At 48.8% G+C, this 14,280-nt stretch overlaps 5 protein-coding genes across 5 annotated transcripts; 4 read left to right on the plus strand and 1 right to left on the minus strand.

The window, feature by feature from the left end:
• The first annotated feature begins 715 nt into the window (after positions 1-715).
• On the plus strand, positions 716-2,785 carry EI90DRAFT_3152800 (uncharacterized protein). The gene is made up of 6 exons (XM_039065821.1): positions 716-1,095; positions 1,154-1,189; positions 1,251-2,095; positions 2,143-2,233; positions 2,283-2,355; positions 2,418-2,785. Exons 1-6 carry the CDS (start codon positions 957-959, stop codon positions 2,581-2,583), a joined length of 1,350 nt encoding a protein of 449 aa, XP_038918828.1. The 5' UTR covers positions 716-956; the 3' UTR covers positions 2,584-2,785.
• On the plus strand, positions 2,694-5,363 carry EI90DRAFT_256367 (uncharacterized protein). The gene is made up of 6 exons (XM_039053244.1): positions 2,694-3,641; positions 3,700-4,372; positions 4,427-4,480; positions 4,539-4,658; positions 4,714-4,858; positions 4,911-5,363. Exons 1-6 carry the CDS (start codon positions 2,803-2,805, stop codon positions 5,213-5,215), a joined length of 2,136 nt encoding a protein of 711 aa, XP_038918829.1. The 5' UTR covers positions 2,694-2,802; the 3' UTR covers positions 5,216-5,363.
• Positions 5,364-7,165: 1,802 nt separating this feature from the next.
• On the plus strand, positions 7,166-9,033 carry EI90DRAFT_3047094 (uncharacterized protein). The gene is made up of 3 exons (XM_039059525.1): positions 7,166-8,019; positions 8,046-8,386; positions 8,458-9,033. Exons 1-3 carry the CDS (start codon positions 7,296-7,298, stop codon positions 8,710-8,712), a joined length of 1,320 nt encoding a protein of 439 aa, XP_038918830.1. The 5' UTR covers positions 7,166-7,295; the 3' UTR covers positions 8,713-9,033.
• Positions 9,034-9,481: 448 nt separating this feature from the next.
• EI90DRAFT_257623 (UPF0041-domain-containing protein) lies at positions 9,482-10,593 on the plus strand. The gene is made up of 6 exons (XM_039053265.1): positions 9,482-9,534; positions 9,620-9,722; positions 9,802-9,817; positions 9,883-9,955; positions 10,026-10,099; positions 10,159-10,593. Exons 2-6 carry the CDS (start codon positions 9,637-9,639, stop codon positions 10,231-10,233), a joined length of 324 nt encoding a protein of 107 aa, XP_038918831.1. The 5' UTR covers positions 9,482-9,534; positions 9,620-9,636; the 3' UTR covers positions 10,234-10,593.
• Positions 10,594-10,880: 287 nt separating this feature from the next.
• Positions 10,881-14,173, minus strand: EI90DRAFT_3120061 (karyopherin Kap95; the record flags this gene model as incomplete). Its single annotated transcript, XM_039063272.1, has 13 exons — positions 10,881-10,922; positions 10,976-11,220; positions 11,274-11,370; positions 11,421-11,897; positions 11,950-12,166; positions 12,218-12,870; positions 12,926-13,036; positions 13,094-13,243; positions 13,296-13,448; positions 13,515-13,793; positions 13,851-13,955; positions 14,012-14,070; positions 14,134-14,173. The coding sequence occupies 13 exons, from the start codon at positions 14,171-14,173 to the stop codon at positions 10,881-10,883; spliced, it is 2,628 nt and encodes an 875-aa protein (XP_038918832.1).
• Positions 14,174-14,280: the final 107 nt, after the last annotated feature.

Raw genomic sequence — 14,280 nt, forward strand, 5'->3', positions numbered from 1 at the left:
TTTTCTTTCGGTGACCCATTTCATGGTAAATAGAGCAACGAACCTAGCTGTGACATACCGAAGAGAGCAGTTTATTTGAATTTGGGTGTGCCTGGTTACTCGTAGGTATTGTACGACATAAACTGGAAGTCTACTTGGAAGCCTGCGATGTGGCGATGTGGTCAAGCTTTATATGTTGTTCACTTCAAATGAATGACTAAGGGCTTGGCAGCAAATGTATTGTATGGGTATATAGCACGTGCAGATTGAAAGTCTGACTAGTGCTGTAACTCATTACCCCAAGCAACAAGAGGAAGGGTTACAGCTGATGTTGCAAACAGTCGAGAAAATGCAAGACTTTGTACGAAGGAGAGGAGTCGGATGGAAGTTTTTCCTTCATGATTGCTACATGATTGCCCTCCAAGAGGACTCAATACATTAATTATGCAGTATATGTATGTACGTATTTAATTTTCAAAAACACCAAATCGTCTCGTGTCACTCTTTTCCTTGACCCCATCACGCGCCTTTCCAACATCCCGAACCTCCTTCTAATCCTTCGAACAATAAGCAGGCCAAATGTGAGTGCGCCTGTCCAACCTTGTGGTGAAATTTAGACTCAATTATGACATGTTCCTGGCACAACCTTATCGTACATATCCCACCCTCCACCTGTGACCATCTTCCTTTCTATGCCTCGAATTCCTAGGGGATTTCGGCCTACACGTCGCGATCTAGTTGTGGCCTGCTTCAGCGCTGCGTTCGTCGTTCTGTGGCTTCAGTTTGACGTCTCGCTCGAACCAATCCATGGTTATGAGCTTTCCCGTGCGGGAATACCTTGGTATGCTGGAAGGGGGAAACAGGAACCTGGGAGCCGTTTGAATCCTGTAAAACCTCCAGATACCCAAAAGGACCGTCCACCAACCTCACAAGCCTCACCCCAATTTCTGGAGGCCACCCCGAAACCCAAAGAGCTCATGCCAAGTACTACTATCATCGGAACTGCGCCAGGATGGACTCTGTTTGAAAATTTGTACATGTCAAATGGAGCCTTGCTAATCATCTCTGACGACCCACGCTCTTCATTCCCTGACCCCCTCCTTCTCACGAGCACAGGCCAGTTACATTCCTTGTTCTACCGCTTCCTGGAGGCTCAAAATCTCGTTTCTCATAGGTGCCCCTGCCGAGAATACACCAGAGAACATCAAAGGTATGTGGCTTGAGACTGACGTGAAAATCAATATCGGGATGACTTCGACTTTGCTTTGCAGCACGAGAACCAACCAAAGACCACTTCGATATCATCTCTCGTGACGTTGCACGCTCGCGTTACGGAAAACGTATATCCACCATCTCTGATACTACATTCCTTTTCAACGACCCACGCCAATTTCTGGACCATTACTATCATTTTGCTGCTGAACTTCTGCTTGGAGCCTGGCGCATGTACTCAGGTTGGCTTGACCCCACCATAGACAAGCGCGGAAAGACCAAGCTTCCGGACCCGGCACGAGCTATTTTTGCCCATGCATACGCCGACGAATGGAGAGATTACATTGGCTACAATCAATATTTCCTACATGCTGCCTTCCCTTCAATTGGTCTTGAAACAGAAATTGACTGGAAGGGCCGAATCATCATGACAAATGGCACATACGGCACCCTCGAAGACAATGGAGCAAGTGGGACGGCTAGGGCATGGCGGTTTGATCGTGTATTGTTGGTCGATCGAAGTGCTGCATTCCGGAGTGAGCTCACCGGAGCGATCACTCAGCGTACCGCGGCATCGGCATACTTCTCAAATCATGATAAGGCCAGTCAGTTTTGGTGGGAGACGATTCGGAGACGTGTTCTTTCATTTGCACGCGTGCCAAACGAGATTCTTGATTACTCCATTCCCGCGGGACTTCGAGATCGTGGAAACCGTGAGGAACCCCCGATTTTAATTACTTATGTCAGTCGACAAGGCTGGCGAAGAAGGCTAATCGAAGAAGACCACATTAAGTTGGTGGAGTCCCTTGAGGAATTATGCAAATCGAAGCGTTGGGAATTTCTTATTTTCCATCCGGAGAGATATAACAGGGATCAGCAGCTGGAAATTGCGGCACGGACTACAGTAAGTGCGTAACTGCAGGTTGTCTAAATTGCGACTGATCTCTTTAGGTGATGCTTGGCGTGCACGGAAACGGCCTAACGCATGTCATCGCCATGCCGAGGCGACCGATCTCTACCGTTATTGAAATATTTTATCCAAGTAAGGATTAGTACCTTCCACGGGTAAGAAACTAATCATCTTCCTTCAGAGGGTTTCGCAAAGGACTACCAGTGGACGGCAGAGGCACTCGGCCACAAACACTTTTCAATTTGGAACAATTCGTTAGTGTCCCGTTTTCATCATACTTCATTCAACGCGTGACCTTTGATGGTTCACATTGCAGATATTTCTCCTCGCCTAACTTGCCTTGGGTTAATTATCCTGAAGGTTTCCAAGGCACGCAAATCCCTGTTCACGGTCCAACCGTTGCCAGGCTCATCGAAGATCGGGTCGAAGGACGTCTACCTAACCCACCACTCCCCTTGTCTACTGCACGACCAAATTCTTAAGTGGTAGACGAGGACAAGTCACTGTGTGCTTCATCCATATCATAATTGGAGCTGACACTTTCGTATCGCAACATCCTGTACTATATCAATATTTGGGGTTTAGTCTTATCGTTTTGGGCTGTCTTCTTAGCTAATTATTTACATACATACATACTTGTTGTAGTGTCATTTATGCAAAGTATCGTCAGACCGGCCTGACCCGTGTGAACCAACTCGATTATGCCAACTCTGTCGAGCCTCATTACCGACATAGATCTTCGTGATGCTGTCCCCTCAACTTCACCTACTCAAAACTCATTCCATGTATTTTCGTCCACTCCGGTGGACCTCTCTATCCTGCGGAAGGTTCAGGATCAAACGCTCGCTATCAGAGAAGCATTAGAGGCTTACACCAGGTTCAATCCTGACCAACGACTCGTCTCTCTACTTCAAGAGCTCGCTACGCACTCCAATGCTGAAGTCAGCGGAAGGAATGACACTGTTGCGCGTGTTAAGGCGCTTGGGAGAAAACGAAGGCCTTCTCTTTATGGAGAAGATATTCCATCTGAACGCGCCTACATGCCGGACTATATCATTTCAAGCATAGAAACATCCGTCGCTACCGCTGGTTTGGACGTGTACACCGATGAACAGGGCGACACTACGACGTTTCTCTGTGGTGGAAAGATTCTGGTGCTTGATTTCACGCTTCAAAGGCATACGGACGAGAAAGCGCCGCTCACCGTCTCATTGATGTCTTTGAAAATTTTACATGCTTCACAAAGCGGAGAGGAGGCTAACAATAATTCCAACAATAATTCTCTACCTTCCGATAAACACCTTTCGGAGTTACTGGAAACGATCGTACAATCATTCATCACTGAAGCTCATCAGGAGCATCCTGATCGCATTCATGTTGGTTCGTTGTTAGACGAGTTCAACAAACATTTGAGATACCTCTCTCAAGTCGATGGGATGGCATCAGAGGCACCTGAAGGGACGCGGTGGTTGCGGGAGATCGGCCTCACGAGTATTGACGCCGAATCGTTGATGGACCAAGAAGCCAAGCGTGTTGCAACGTGAGTTTTCATTGCTTCGTTAGTTAATTCTGGACCAAATGTTGATATTATATCTTAGCGATTTATCCGTGACGCAAGCGCCAGTTGATATCTTGTTACAACGCGGTCATCCCATTCCACTCCCATTCCTAGTAACTCCCACCATATCTTTCCTGACTCACATTACTCCCCGCTTATATCTTACTCTACTGAGAAAGCAGCAGAACTTACAAACCAATACGGAAGCAGGAAAGAGCACGTTGGATGTCCCGCTGGATGGTCTACGAGGCTACTTTAGTTCTCAGTTACGGACCTCTGACGCATTGAACGAATTTTCGATAGCGACGCTTCGCTTCGAAGATGGGACACCTACATTTCTACAAAGTCTAGACCCGGGATATCGTCCCCTTCCGTCCTACCCTCTTCTTTGGACCCAACCTGATGGCAGTGGAGGCGACACGATGGAGATGGAGATGAGTGATATAGAACGTACAATACTTAATCATACGTTCCCTTCTTGCCCTGGGAAATCATGGTTTTTGGATTTCACGCACACTCCACCCAAATCCAGTACGAGAGGTGAAAACCGTTCCAGTACTGAGGGCGCATGGTTGACGAAGGTTGCTATGCGCCGTGTTGGAGCTGTGGTTGGGATGGCATCGAGTTCGTTCGGTATGCCACCTAATGAGAGTGACGGTGGGTTATTCAACCCCACTAAGACAATGCAAGGGACGGGTTGGTTCGATCGCTTGGTACGAATCTTTTCCAACACCAAATCATTATACATGGCCAATGACATAATTTAGGTACAACCCGATTCCGATCTCGTTATTCCCTTTGTACAATATCACGCCAATATTGTCAGTCGCACGCTTCTTTTCTCGTTGCCCCTTGCTTAATCCTTTAATTTCGGTACAGACATCGCCATCACAAGAACACCCTCCTGTTCAGTTCTCAATGCTCACGCCACAAGAAGCCGGTATATCTCTCGGGCGTGTGCCTGTGACTTCACTGAGAGAAGTTCATGCAATCCTTGAGGTAAGGCCACTCTCACGCATGGAGTCAATGGTATTGATTCATTCACACTGAAAAGATTGTCCGTGAGGGATTCTGGCTGAGCACTTTTCTACGTACGGCGCATTGGACACCAGAATCATCCGAGCAGAGCGGTTTCTACGGAGTTGCGACCAAAGGCTTGGACCCGGAGGAAGACATCGACCTCGATGCATTGTTGAACGGTATGAGCCTTGTGTCGCGGCTTTGGTGAGATCACTGAAAAACATTGGAAAGGTTTCGCAATGCCAAATCACGTCTCGTGCACCATCGACATCAATCTGAATTCGTATCCATGTTGCGTCATCTTCACATTCCCTCTTCCATTGCTAACATCCCCGATATGTACATGTACGGTTTCCCCCGACGTCTTTGCACCCCGAGGCGTACGTGTACAGCTGAGAGCGGATTCCTCGGCCTATCTTCCACTGGAAACAGTTGCAAGTGAGGCAGAAGAATTCGTCAGGCGTGGTGGTGGTCTTAATGTCGTTCCCTGGGTTTGGAAACGGTTGAGGGCGTGGCAGCAAACTTTGATATCGTGAAAAAAAAACGGTTTGATCTGAACAAACTTAGCAGTTTCAATTTCATGGAGGATATTGTAAGGACTGGACTGGGAAAAAAATAGGCAGCAAAGGAACTCGAAAAGGGGTCGGGGCAGTATCGTCTCCTGCGAATTTGATTTCTAATTCGGAGGGTGGTGGCTTCCCTCCCGATGACTGGCAAATCTGGATTCCAAGACTGGTGAACGACCAGCCATACACTGAACACAACATAGTGCAGTCGTTAGGGATCATCAGCCAGTATTTTATGGCAAATGGGGTCATCCATCTCGGATGCGTCACCAGGCTATAAAAACGAGGGGGCAAACATGGAGGCATGATGGTGTGCGTTCTGTCTCCACACCAGTTTGAATCGGGAGTCTGTTACTCGAAATTAAAAGCAAGCGCAACCCGGATGACGTTCTCTCCCCCGTGTAGGACAAACATTCTGGTTGCATGTGTCCGACCACGGGCCGGCTTAGGAAACGGGATAACCTCTCCTTTAATCCACACAGTAAAAATATTACTTTTCGTGCCCTTCTGATGAAACACAGTGGACCCGGCTGGGCAGCATCCCTGGCGCCCACCTGCTTGTAATCAACAGAATCCACCTGCTGGAAGCGCGGATGAGACATGCAACACACTAGCATGTCCGGAATGACTGTGTATTAGTCAGACCCTTTACATAATGCAACGGCACTGCCACACACGCACTCCTCCAGTCGCTAATATTGCGAAGTCGTAGAGGCTGGAGTCCTGTAGGCAGGACCCTGCCCCTATATTAGATAGAGGAGTCCTGGGCGATGGCTTCCTCGCGCGACATAACTCCTGGGCCGCAATTACGCTTCTGAGAAAGTTCCTCGGATGACTAATACTCGTGCGCCGTTCCCCGGTCTCATCGCTTTTAATGTTCTTCGTCATTCTGGCTTTTTCCAGAGAGCTTACGCAGCGCTTACCAAATTATTGGCTGTATCAACTTACGCGTACTCTCTGAGTGTATATAAGAACCAATGGCCAATCTCAAGTCTTGTCGCAGTGTCTCAACTTCACCTTGTCCACTTTGTGTCAAATGTACAACTTTGGCTCGTTTGCGAATTACAACTACCGGGGATATGAGCCAAGGCGTCCCCTTTCCCCGGACGATCTTGACTACCTAGCTGATGAGCTGGAACGCAGAGCTGCCACTGCTCGAGCCAGCGCCCTTCGTCGCCCACTCCATCGCCATTACGGCGTTCCGACTTATCGCGAGGCTTCACTCCCCGAATTATCTCTCTACCAAACTTACGACCGTCCTCAATATGTACGTTCTGCTACTAATGGGCTCTTTACTCCGCCTTCTGATTTTCGGGTTCAACTTCAGGAATCTAATCCTTTCTTCAACGCCAAGGCATCCGCTTATGCTGGACACCCTTTCTATGAGGATCCAGGCTATCCCCCATTTCCCGAGCCCCATTACCCCGCACTCGTCGAAGATGACGGATATGGTTCTCGATTCTTACCACACTACGTATCGTTCAGCCGTAATGATCCAGTTACATACCATCCCCCATGCCCAATTCATCAGCATCCAAGATTCCAACCACCGAAATTAGGGAACATACCCTCATCCCAACCCCCCCGACGCCACCATGGCGATTTTCCGACAGAGCGGGCTGTGAAGTTCCTTTCAGAGCATTCCCCCAAACATGTTCATTCTCGTTCACCGGAATTATCTCCTGAGCAGCGAGCTCGTGATGTCCGCGAAGCGCAGATATTGGCAGCGCGTCAGAGGAGTCGTCACAAGCATGAGAATGTTGCGCAGTCTCGCATTGGTGTCGTGCCTGGATTCTGGTCTAGTGGTGACTCTAAAGATGAAAGTCTTTCTGTACGTGTCATATTTTGCGTCACTGCGCAGCATTTGCTGACGCTTTCGCTTTCGCTACAGGCCCACCATGCCGCATTTCGGCCAAATGCCACTGTTCTAAGAAAGCCATTACCTACAACCCCACCAAAGGATGATTTCGACTGGAATGGACTCGCATCTGCTTTCCATGCGTTTTTGGTCGACCTTGCAAGTGGTAAGGCATCTGAGGATCCGAATAGGATGTCGGGTTCAGTCCCGTCTCGGTCAACTTCGGCCCGTGGATCCAAACCCAGACATGCCGACGGTCGCTTCGTCACTCCACACCCAAAGCAGAGCTTTGAGCTACCCTCGACACTTGGCCAGTCGAGTTCCACATTACATCGAGTTCCCTCCACAGCATCGCCTCGCTCAAATACTCAAGAAACACGCTCCAATGCTACTAGCATCGAGGCACAGGAGATCATGGAGGCGATCCGACGTTCGTTAGATTCCAGTTATGACGTGAAACCCTTAAACGCTGCGGTCGCCACTAAGACGCGGGAAAAGGGCGAATTAAATTCTGAATTCCCGAGAGCACCAGCCGCCACTGGTAGTCCACCTTCCCCAGCACCTATCCGTATTCCCGTTCGTTCTCGGTCCTCGTCTCCTTCAAAATCTCCCTCGCCCATCGAGAGCATTCAGGCCATCGAACAAGAGCTCGTCAACCTCGAATACGATTTCACGTTCCCTACCACTCTAGATTTCCTTCCTCCTGCCTCCCTTGGTTCTACCCCATCCCTTGCTTATACGACCAACAATCTCCCACTACGGACGTACGAGAACAAACTTTCGTCTCTTTTGGCACGACTCGATGGGGTTGAGAGTGAGGGCTCGGAGGATGTGAGGTATGCTAGGAGAGACCTTGTGAAGAGGATCGAAAAAATTCTTGACGACCTCGAAGAGAAGACGAAGGGATTATGGGGGTGTTGGCGAAGAAGGATGCCGTTGTAGTGGAGAATAATGACGAAACTCCCGTTGAGCAAACTGAGACGGAGGTATCGGCCGAGCCTACAGCGGGAGAGACTGAGGGGATTGCAGTTCCGACTGCCCAAATCATTCAACTCGTCGATGCCACTACTATCACTGTCGACGCGCAGGAGGAAGTAGAGGGGTCAACTTCACATCCTGTAGAGGTGGAGGAGAACGGAAACCCTTCTTCTACTTCTGATGCCATTTTCGATCAGACGGAAGACGACAATATTGCGCCGGAGGTGGATGTTAACGACATGGTGAAACCAATTGAGCCCCAGTTGGAAGTTGTTGTTCCCCAGGCACAGAAATCGTCAGACCCCGTCATTTATCCCCTGTTCCGCCCTCGTATGCTCCATCATCCCCACCACCTGATTACCCGGTCACGGTTGAGACTGAGCGGGTAGAGGCTCGCTCCCCGGAGCCTCATTTATCTTCATCCTCATCCGAATCGTCACTGATTCAGGTACCTTCCGACTTGGAAGAAGAGGAAGGAATTTCCGATTTGGGGGATGAATCTCGGAACCCGGACGGAGCGCTGCGTGACGGTGACGACGACGCCGCCGCCGACGGAGCAGATGATGCTGCTCCTCCAAGTATGGAGGAGAGTGAAATGATCGAACAAACCACGGACTTCGTTCTGCTTTGACGCCAAGGCCGGACACTTTTAATTGAGATGGTGGAACCGACAAAGAGCAACCAAGTCTTGGTCATGTAAGAAGTTTTGATACCCACTTGCAGATTATTGAAGACCTAGGGCGGGCACAAACCATGTTTGGTGTTCGAGGGAAGAGGATCGGGACAGAAGGAGTGATCGAGTTGTTGGAGATGATCATCGATTAGGGGATGCTAGCTGATTACACCCTCGAACACAGCCAATGAAGGGGAGTCGTAGCAGTGGGCACGCAGAATTAATGTAACCGTGTGAAATATGAACCACATAATTTAGTGATGGGGATTGAGGTCCAATGCGTTACTCAAAAATGAGTATGACTACAAAGCTGCATGCATGGCCTAGAGGTTGAATCGGAAGAGATGCAAAGTGACTCGCTGAAGTTAGAGAAAGCGTCACCGTCTCTCGAGCTCGCTAACGTGTCAGATATAGTCTCTAGGTTTGGATTTGATAATTCGGGTCCATTTTCAACTGGCGCCTGCCAAACTCGACGTTGCCAAAATCGATACTCGCGAACACGAACAGGTCCAGAGACATTGCTCAGGCACTTCTTTGAACGTTGGACTTTCAGCTATCTTGTTGTCATCTATGTAGCGTACCAGCGTACGCATGCAACTATGCTTTGTAGTCATCTTTGAGCTTCGTTTACTCAATGCACTCAACTGGTGTTACGGCTCGCTGACAGACACTAACTGAGCTCATTTCATATATGCATTTGCGACTTGCCAAAAGTGGCGTCAGCTCACTCATCAACTCATTACCCGCCACGGAAGCAAAACTTCCTGACCCCAATATCCAGTAGGTTGGCCAAGTCAAATCATCGGCCACATCTTTGTCACTCGCCTTGCTGATCACCCCCCTCGTTTCTCCGCGACTTCGAAAGCCAAAAAAAAATAAACAATGTCAGCCCCGGCAGCAAATGCGGCCTCTTCACGTTTTAGCGCCTTCATGAACCATCCTGCTGGTCCGAAGACAGTGTTCTTCTGGTTAGTTTTTCTTTCCGGTCCTTTCGTGTTATATGGGTGTCCAATCATTCTCGATTATACGCGATGAATCACCCCTTAGGGCGCCAATGATGAAAGTGCGCTTATCTTCAATGTTCTAAATACCCAAACACACGTTCTTAAATCTACTGTGTCTTCCAAGTGGGCTTTGGTCGCAGCGGGTCTCAAGGATATTAGTCGCCCAGTAGAAAAGCTTAGCATCTCACAGAATGTTGGTAAGTGTTACAACTCAAAAACTCGCATTCCAACGTCAGTTGTCAATTATCAATGCTGCTCTCGACTTAGCTTTGACGGCAACCGGTTTCATTTGGGTTCGGTACTCGATGGTTATTACACCTATTAATTACAGTCTGGGAGCAGTAAGCACCGTTCTACCCGATTGCTGTCGTATCCTGTTCTCATGCAGATCACACTTAAGGTAAACTTCTTCGTTGGATCAACGGGGCTGTATCAGTTGGTTCGCATCTGGAAGTACGTGTGTCTGAACGATTGACTATTATAACGTTATCTACTATAACATTTTTTAGTCATCAACGAGCACAACAAGCTGTTACCCGTACTTGATGATACGGCATATTTAGCATAATCCCCTTTAACCTACCACCTAGACAGACGGGAGTAGAAATTAAGTGAAGGTAACGGTGCAATTGACGGAGTTGTGCGGACTGTTTGCTCGGGGACTCGAGAAATGGGAATTAGAGGATACATCATGATGTATTCTGAATCTAGGGAATGGAAGACCTTTGTACGGCGTCACCGTGAGTATGCAGGTCCAATTAACGTAGCTATGCGCAGCACGAGAGCTGGCGAGTGTAATGGAACTTCTTGAGGGAAAGCAAGTGTGAGGAAGACATGGAAGATCGTAAAAGCATTGGTGGAATAGGTTAGGGTAATGCTAAATTTGTGTGCGAGGACATCCTTGAGATGAACGAGAGGAAATGCAAGTGGATTGGGTTGTCGTGACGATGCATGTGGAGAAAGGTGAAGGATGAATAGAAAGAAAAAAGAATGAGGGAAGAGACGGATAACGATTCAAAAAAGGCCGGTTGGGTTGTGCCACGGCATTCACGTTGAAAACCAGAAAAGGAATAGAACAGAAAGGAAAGAAAAGTTTTCGCGGACTTGGAAGAATATGGTGATTTAGGCAAAGCCAGGTGCAGCAGTAGTAGCTTTCCGAACCATCTGGCATTGCAACATTAGCCTCAGGTCTGAATGAAGAGGACAGCTTGTCTCACCTCCTTAGCCCATTTGATGGTCCGCTTCCCTTCTGGAGTCAAACCTCGAGGCTTTGACTTCACAAGGTTGTTGATTATCCACTCTGCTAATAACTGGTCACGGATCTCCCCATTAGGGAAGGCCTCCGCCAGGTCACCAATCAGACCCATAGCTTTAGTGTAGACTGTATCACTTCGTTCCTCGTCTTGACATGCGCGCTTCAATAGATCGATTATGGCAGGGACGTACGGCAAAATGAGTTGGGCTGGAAGCAGTGGTTAGACACGTAGTGAACAATGACGGCGAAGCGTTGCTGACCCTTATTGCTCCCTTTCAACCCGGAAACGATACCGACCTCGGCTTCAATGATTGTCTCTCGAAGCTGAGCAACATGATCAATTGAGTCATAATCCAACTGAAAAGTTTGGTTAGCAACGGCCTTCTTCCAGTCAGAAGCCAACCCACCGGATTGGCATTGAATTCTCCGGCCTGCTTCAAGACGAGCATTGTCGTCTCCAAGTATGGCTCGTAACTTCCGCCAATGGCAAGAGCAACGTCTCCGAAACATCCGAGGACAGCCAACTTAACGTCGCGGCCAACGGTAGTAAGTTGCAGGTTCTCCAGCAACACATTCATGAAAGCGTTGCAGTACTGAGCAGAATTTTCGCCGAGGGCGCGGCACACATCTCCAATGATGCCGATCGCAATGATGCATAGGTGCTGGTCTTCGGTGGCACGGAGCGCAGGGTAGAGGAAAGGAAGGAAGGGGGGAAGGTATGACTGGAAGTTGGCTTCGAGGGCTGAAGCCATTGTCCCGACCACCAAGAACGCATCTTCAAGAACGGTGGATTGTTTTCCTGCAGACCGAACGAGTTGGAGAGTGTTCGTCATGATGCGATCCACCAAAGGATTTATCTCTGCACCCAGTTTTCGGATGGCAGCCTAAAAAAATGAGATGAGAGGTATGGAGAACGACAGCATGGAAGAGACAGACCATCAAGATACTGCAGAAGTTGCTTTGCAATTCGTTCCAATTCGTGCGATCATCAACCCCAAGAATCTGGTTTTGCATGGCTAAGAGTTGCTCCTGGCGAGTAAGAATAGCAAGAATAACTTGGGACACAATAGGAAGGGTATCTTGAGCAGAGTGTGTTACAAAAGCACCCATTGTCTCATATGTAGCCGTGCGGTGGTTGGACTCATTCGTAGGTCTGAGGTAAGCGGTCAATCACCACAATACGGAGACAGAGATAGACACATACTTTTCGGTCACACGCATTAACGCTGTGATAACGCCTTCATAGTATCGTGAAATTGGTCCAGTTGGTGAAATAACGTCCTCTTCATAATTATACCCACTGAGATTATCAACCAACGTCTGCAATGCCCAAGCACAGTTCGCAGAGATTCGAGGCTTGTCTTCAAGTCCTGTGACGACAGCCGCCACAATGGTGTGGAGTTCATTGTCCGTATTCAGGGATGTAGAGTGGAGGTCACATATACGCGCAAGGGTCCATGCAGTCGTATCCTTGACCGCCTCATTCTTCTCCTGCTGTGGATTTAGCATTTGGAGGAGTACGGGAAGAGCCTGATGAATGAGAGGTGCCAGAACCTGTGGATCTGGTCCATCCAAAATTGAACCGAATGCCATAACAGCAGCCTCCCTTTGATGCCAGTCTTGAGAGGTGATGTTTGACTCGATGAAAGGTATGACAGCAGGCACGATCGCGTCATTCACTGCAGTGGCAAGGAGGACGAGACACGTTCCAGCAGCCATAGAAATGTTCCACTCATCCTCGTCGGCATCCTCTTCCTGTCTTGTCAACAAGGTGAGGATAACGGGAAGGATCTCTGGCAGAGCAATACGCGCGAAATCTTTACTTTCACGCTCCGGGACTTCGCCGTACTCGAGTGCCTGGGCAGTCGAAATAAGTAACGCCACTGGATTTGACATTGAACGCCCAGCTTACGTCGGCAGCCTCTACAGCTATATCGGCTTCCTCCTCACACACGGTCGACCAAAACTCAACGGCCTGCAAGGCAACACGCTCCTCTGGGTTCTTCATCCCTAGTACGGTGAGCTGTGGACCAATAGCCTCAGAAAATGGATGTGCCACAATTAAATAGTCCATGCATACCCCAAATAAGGCACGCTCCATATAGAAACCCATCTTGTCATAGTAGAGACTCATTATGCGAACAAGACACTCAAATGCCAAGACCTGTACATCCACTGATGGATTTTGAGTTGCCTCGCAAACAACTTGCATGAGGAAATTGCGCTCGCCCTAAGTATTTTCGATCAGAGAAAATGGAAAAAGGGGGCTGAAGCAACCTCACCTCGCGTTCAAAGTTCTCGCGAACGAACTCGAGAGAATTGTACAGAGCGCGCATAGCTGAGGCGTTAACTTCGGCATTAGTTTCCTCCTTCCGGGCACCTTGAACGACCGCTGTAAGAATTTCGTTAGAACGGGATGCCAAAATCTCCGGTTTCTGATAGATGGTGAACGGGGGAAATGAGTTGTGGACGCTGCACGACGAAGGACCAAACATTCTTACAATGCTTTCGCAGATATATCCGATTGCGGTCAGTGTCGAGATGCGTAGACCGACACTCTCTCGATTGTTGATAAAGCCAAGAAGAATTTGGATGAGATCGCTCCAATGATTTTCGGGCAGTTCGATAGCAGCGACGGAAGCGACGACGGTGGCAGCATACGAACCGATTCGTGGAGTGGGCGAAGCCAAGGTCATGAGAGTTTCTTGCTTGATCTTGCTTTTCAAGTCCTCGGGAAGCGCAAGCCATCTCGCAGAGAACTCAGCTTGACGCGTCGCATCCTAAATAGATGAGGTTAAATTGGGATTCTAGTCCCATCCATAGCAGAAATGACTCACTCTAGCAGTGAGCGCGTTCTTAAGGGCCACCGCAGCCGCGTTCCGGACGTGAGCCAAGGCGTTTTCGTTTGCAAGTTCATGAGACAGCGTCACCACGTACCCAGGCTATACAAACCATGGCTTAAGACCCGACAAGGGGTAATGTAATATGTACTACGCACGTAGTTGTCCCTAGCTGCGGTCTCAAGCTGCTGAGTGGCACTCTGACGCGTTGCGGCGTCTACATCAAGACCAGGGCGTCAGGGGCACTCGCACAAACCACGAGGTAGTCGCGGTATCGTACCAGGTGACAGGGAATTAATAAGCAGTTGACTGGCATCCATGGTCAAATCGTCGTGCTAGCAGTAGTTGATTCTATCTGTCGGAGTTTTGGTCGAACAGCAAGGAACAAAAAAAAAAAGAATCGTAAGAGAATGCGGAAAATGAAGCG

Source organism: Cantharellus anzutake, assembly GCF_015039405.1.
Source record: "Cantharellus anzutake strain C23 chromosome Unknown EI90scaffold_12, whole genome shotgun sequence".
Taxonomy (NCBI): Eukaryota; Fungi; Basidiomycota; class Agaricomycetes; order Cantharellales; family Hydnaceae; genus Cantharellus; species Cantharellus anzutake.

Coding starts and splice junctions, on each gene's coding strand:
- EI90DRAFT_3152800 (XM_039065821.1), top strand. CDS start 957: ATGCCAAGTACTACTATCATCGGAACTGCGCCAGGATGGACTCTGTTT. Junction 1,096..1,153: donor CCTCCTTCTCACGAGCACAG/GCCAGTTACATT, acceptor CGTTTCTCATAG/GTGCCCCTGCCGAGAATACA. Junction 2,234..2,282: donor TATTGAAATATTTTATCCAA/GTAAGGATTAGT, acceptor ATCTTCCTTCAG/AGGGTTTCGCAAAGGACTAC.
- EI90DRAFT_256367 (XM_039053244.1), top strand. CDS start 2,803: ATGCCAACTCTGTCGAGCCTCATTACCGACATAGATCTTCGTGATGCT. Junction 4,373..4,426: donor CGGGTTGGTTCGATCGCTTG/GTACGAATCTTT, acceptor GACATAATTTAG/GTACAACCCGATTCCGATCT. Junction 4,859..4,910: donor CCTCGATGCATTGTTGAACG/GTATGAGCCTTG, acceptor AACATTGGAAAG/GTTTCGCAATGCCAAATCAC.
- EI90DRAFT_3047094 (XM_039059525.1), top strand. CDS start 7,296: ATGTCGGGTTCAGTCCCGTCTCGGTCAACTTCGGCCCGTGGATCCAAA. Junction 8,020..8,045: donor GACGAAGGGATTATGGGGGT/GTTGGCGAAGAA, acceptor ATGCCGTTGTAG/TGGAGAATAATGACGAAACT. Junction 8,387..8,457: donor CACAGAAATCGTCAGACCCC/GTCATTTATCCC, acceptor GTCACGGTTGAG/ACTGAGCGGGTAGAGGCTCG.
- EI90DRAFT_257623 (XM_039053265.1), top strand. CDS start 9,637: ATGTCAGCCCCGGCAGCAAATGCGGCCTCTTCACGTTTTAGCGCCTTC. Junction 9,956..10,025: donor TAGCATCTCACAGAATGTTG/GTAAGTGTTACA, acceptor CTCTCGACTTAG/CTTTGACGGCAACCGGTTTC. Junction 10,100..10,158: donor TTAATTACAGTCTGGGAGCA/GTAAGCACCGTT, acceptor ATCACACTTAAG/GTAAACTTCTTCGTTGGATC.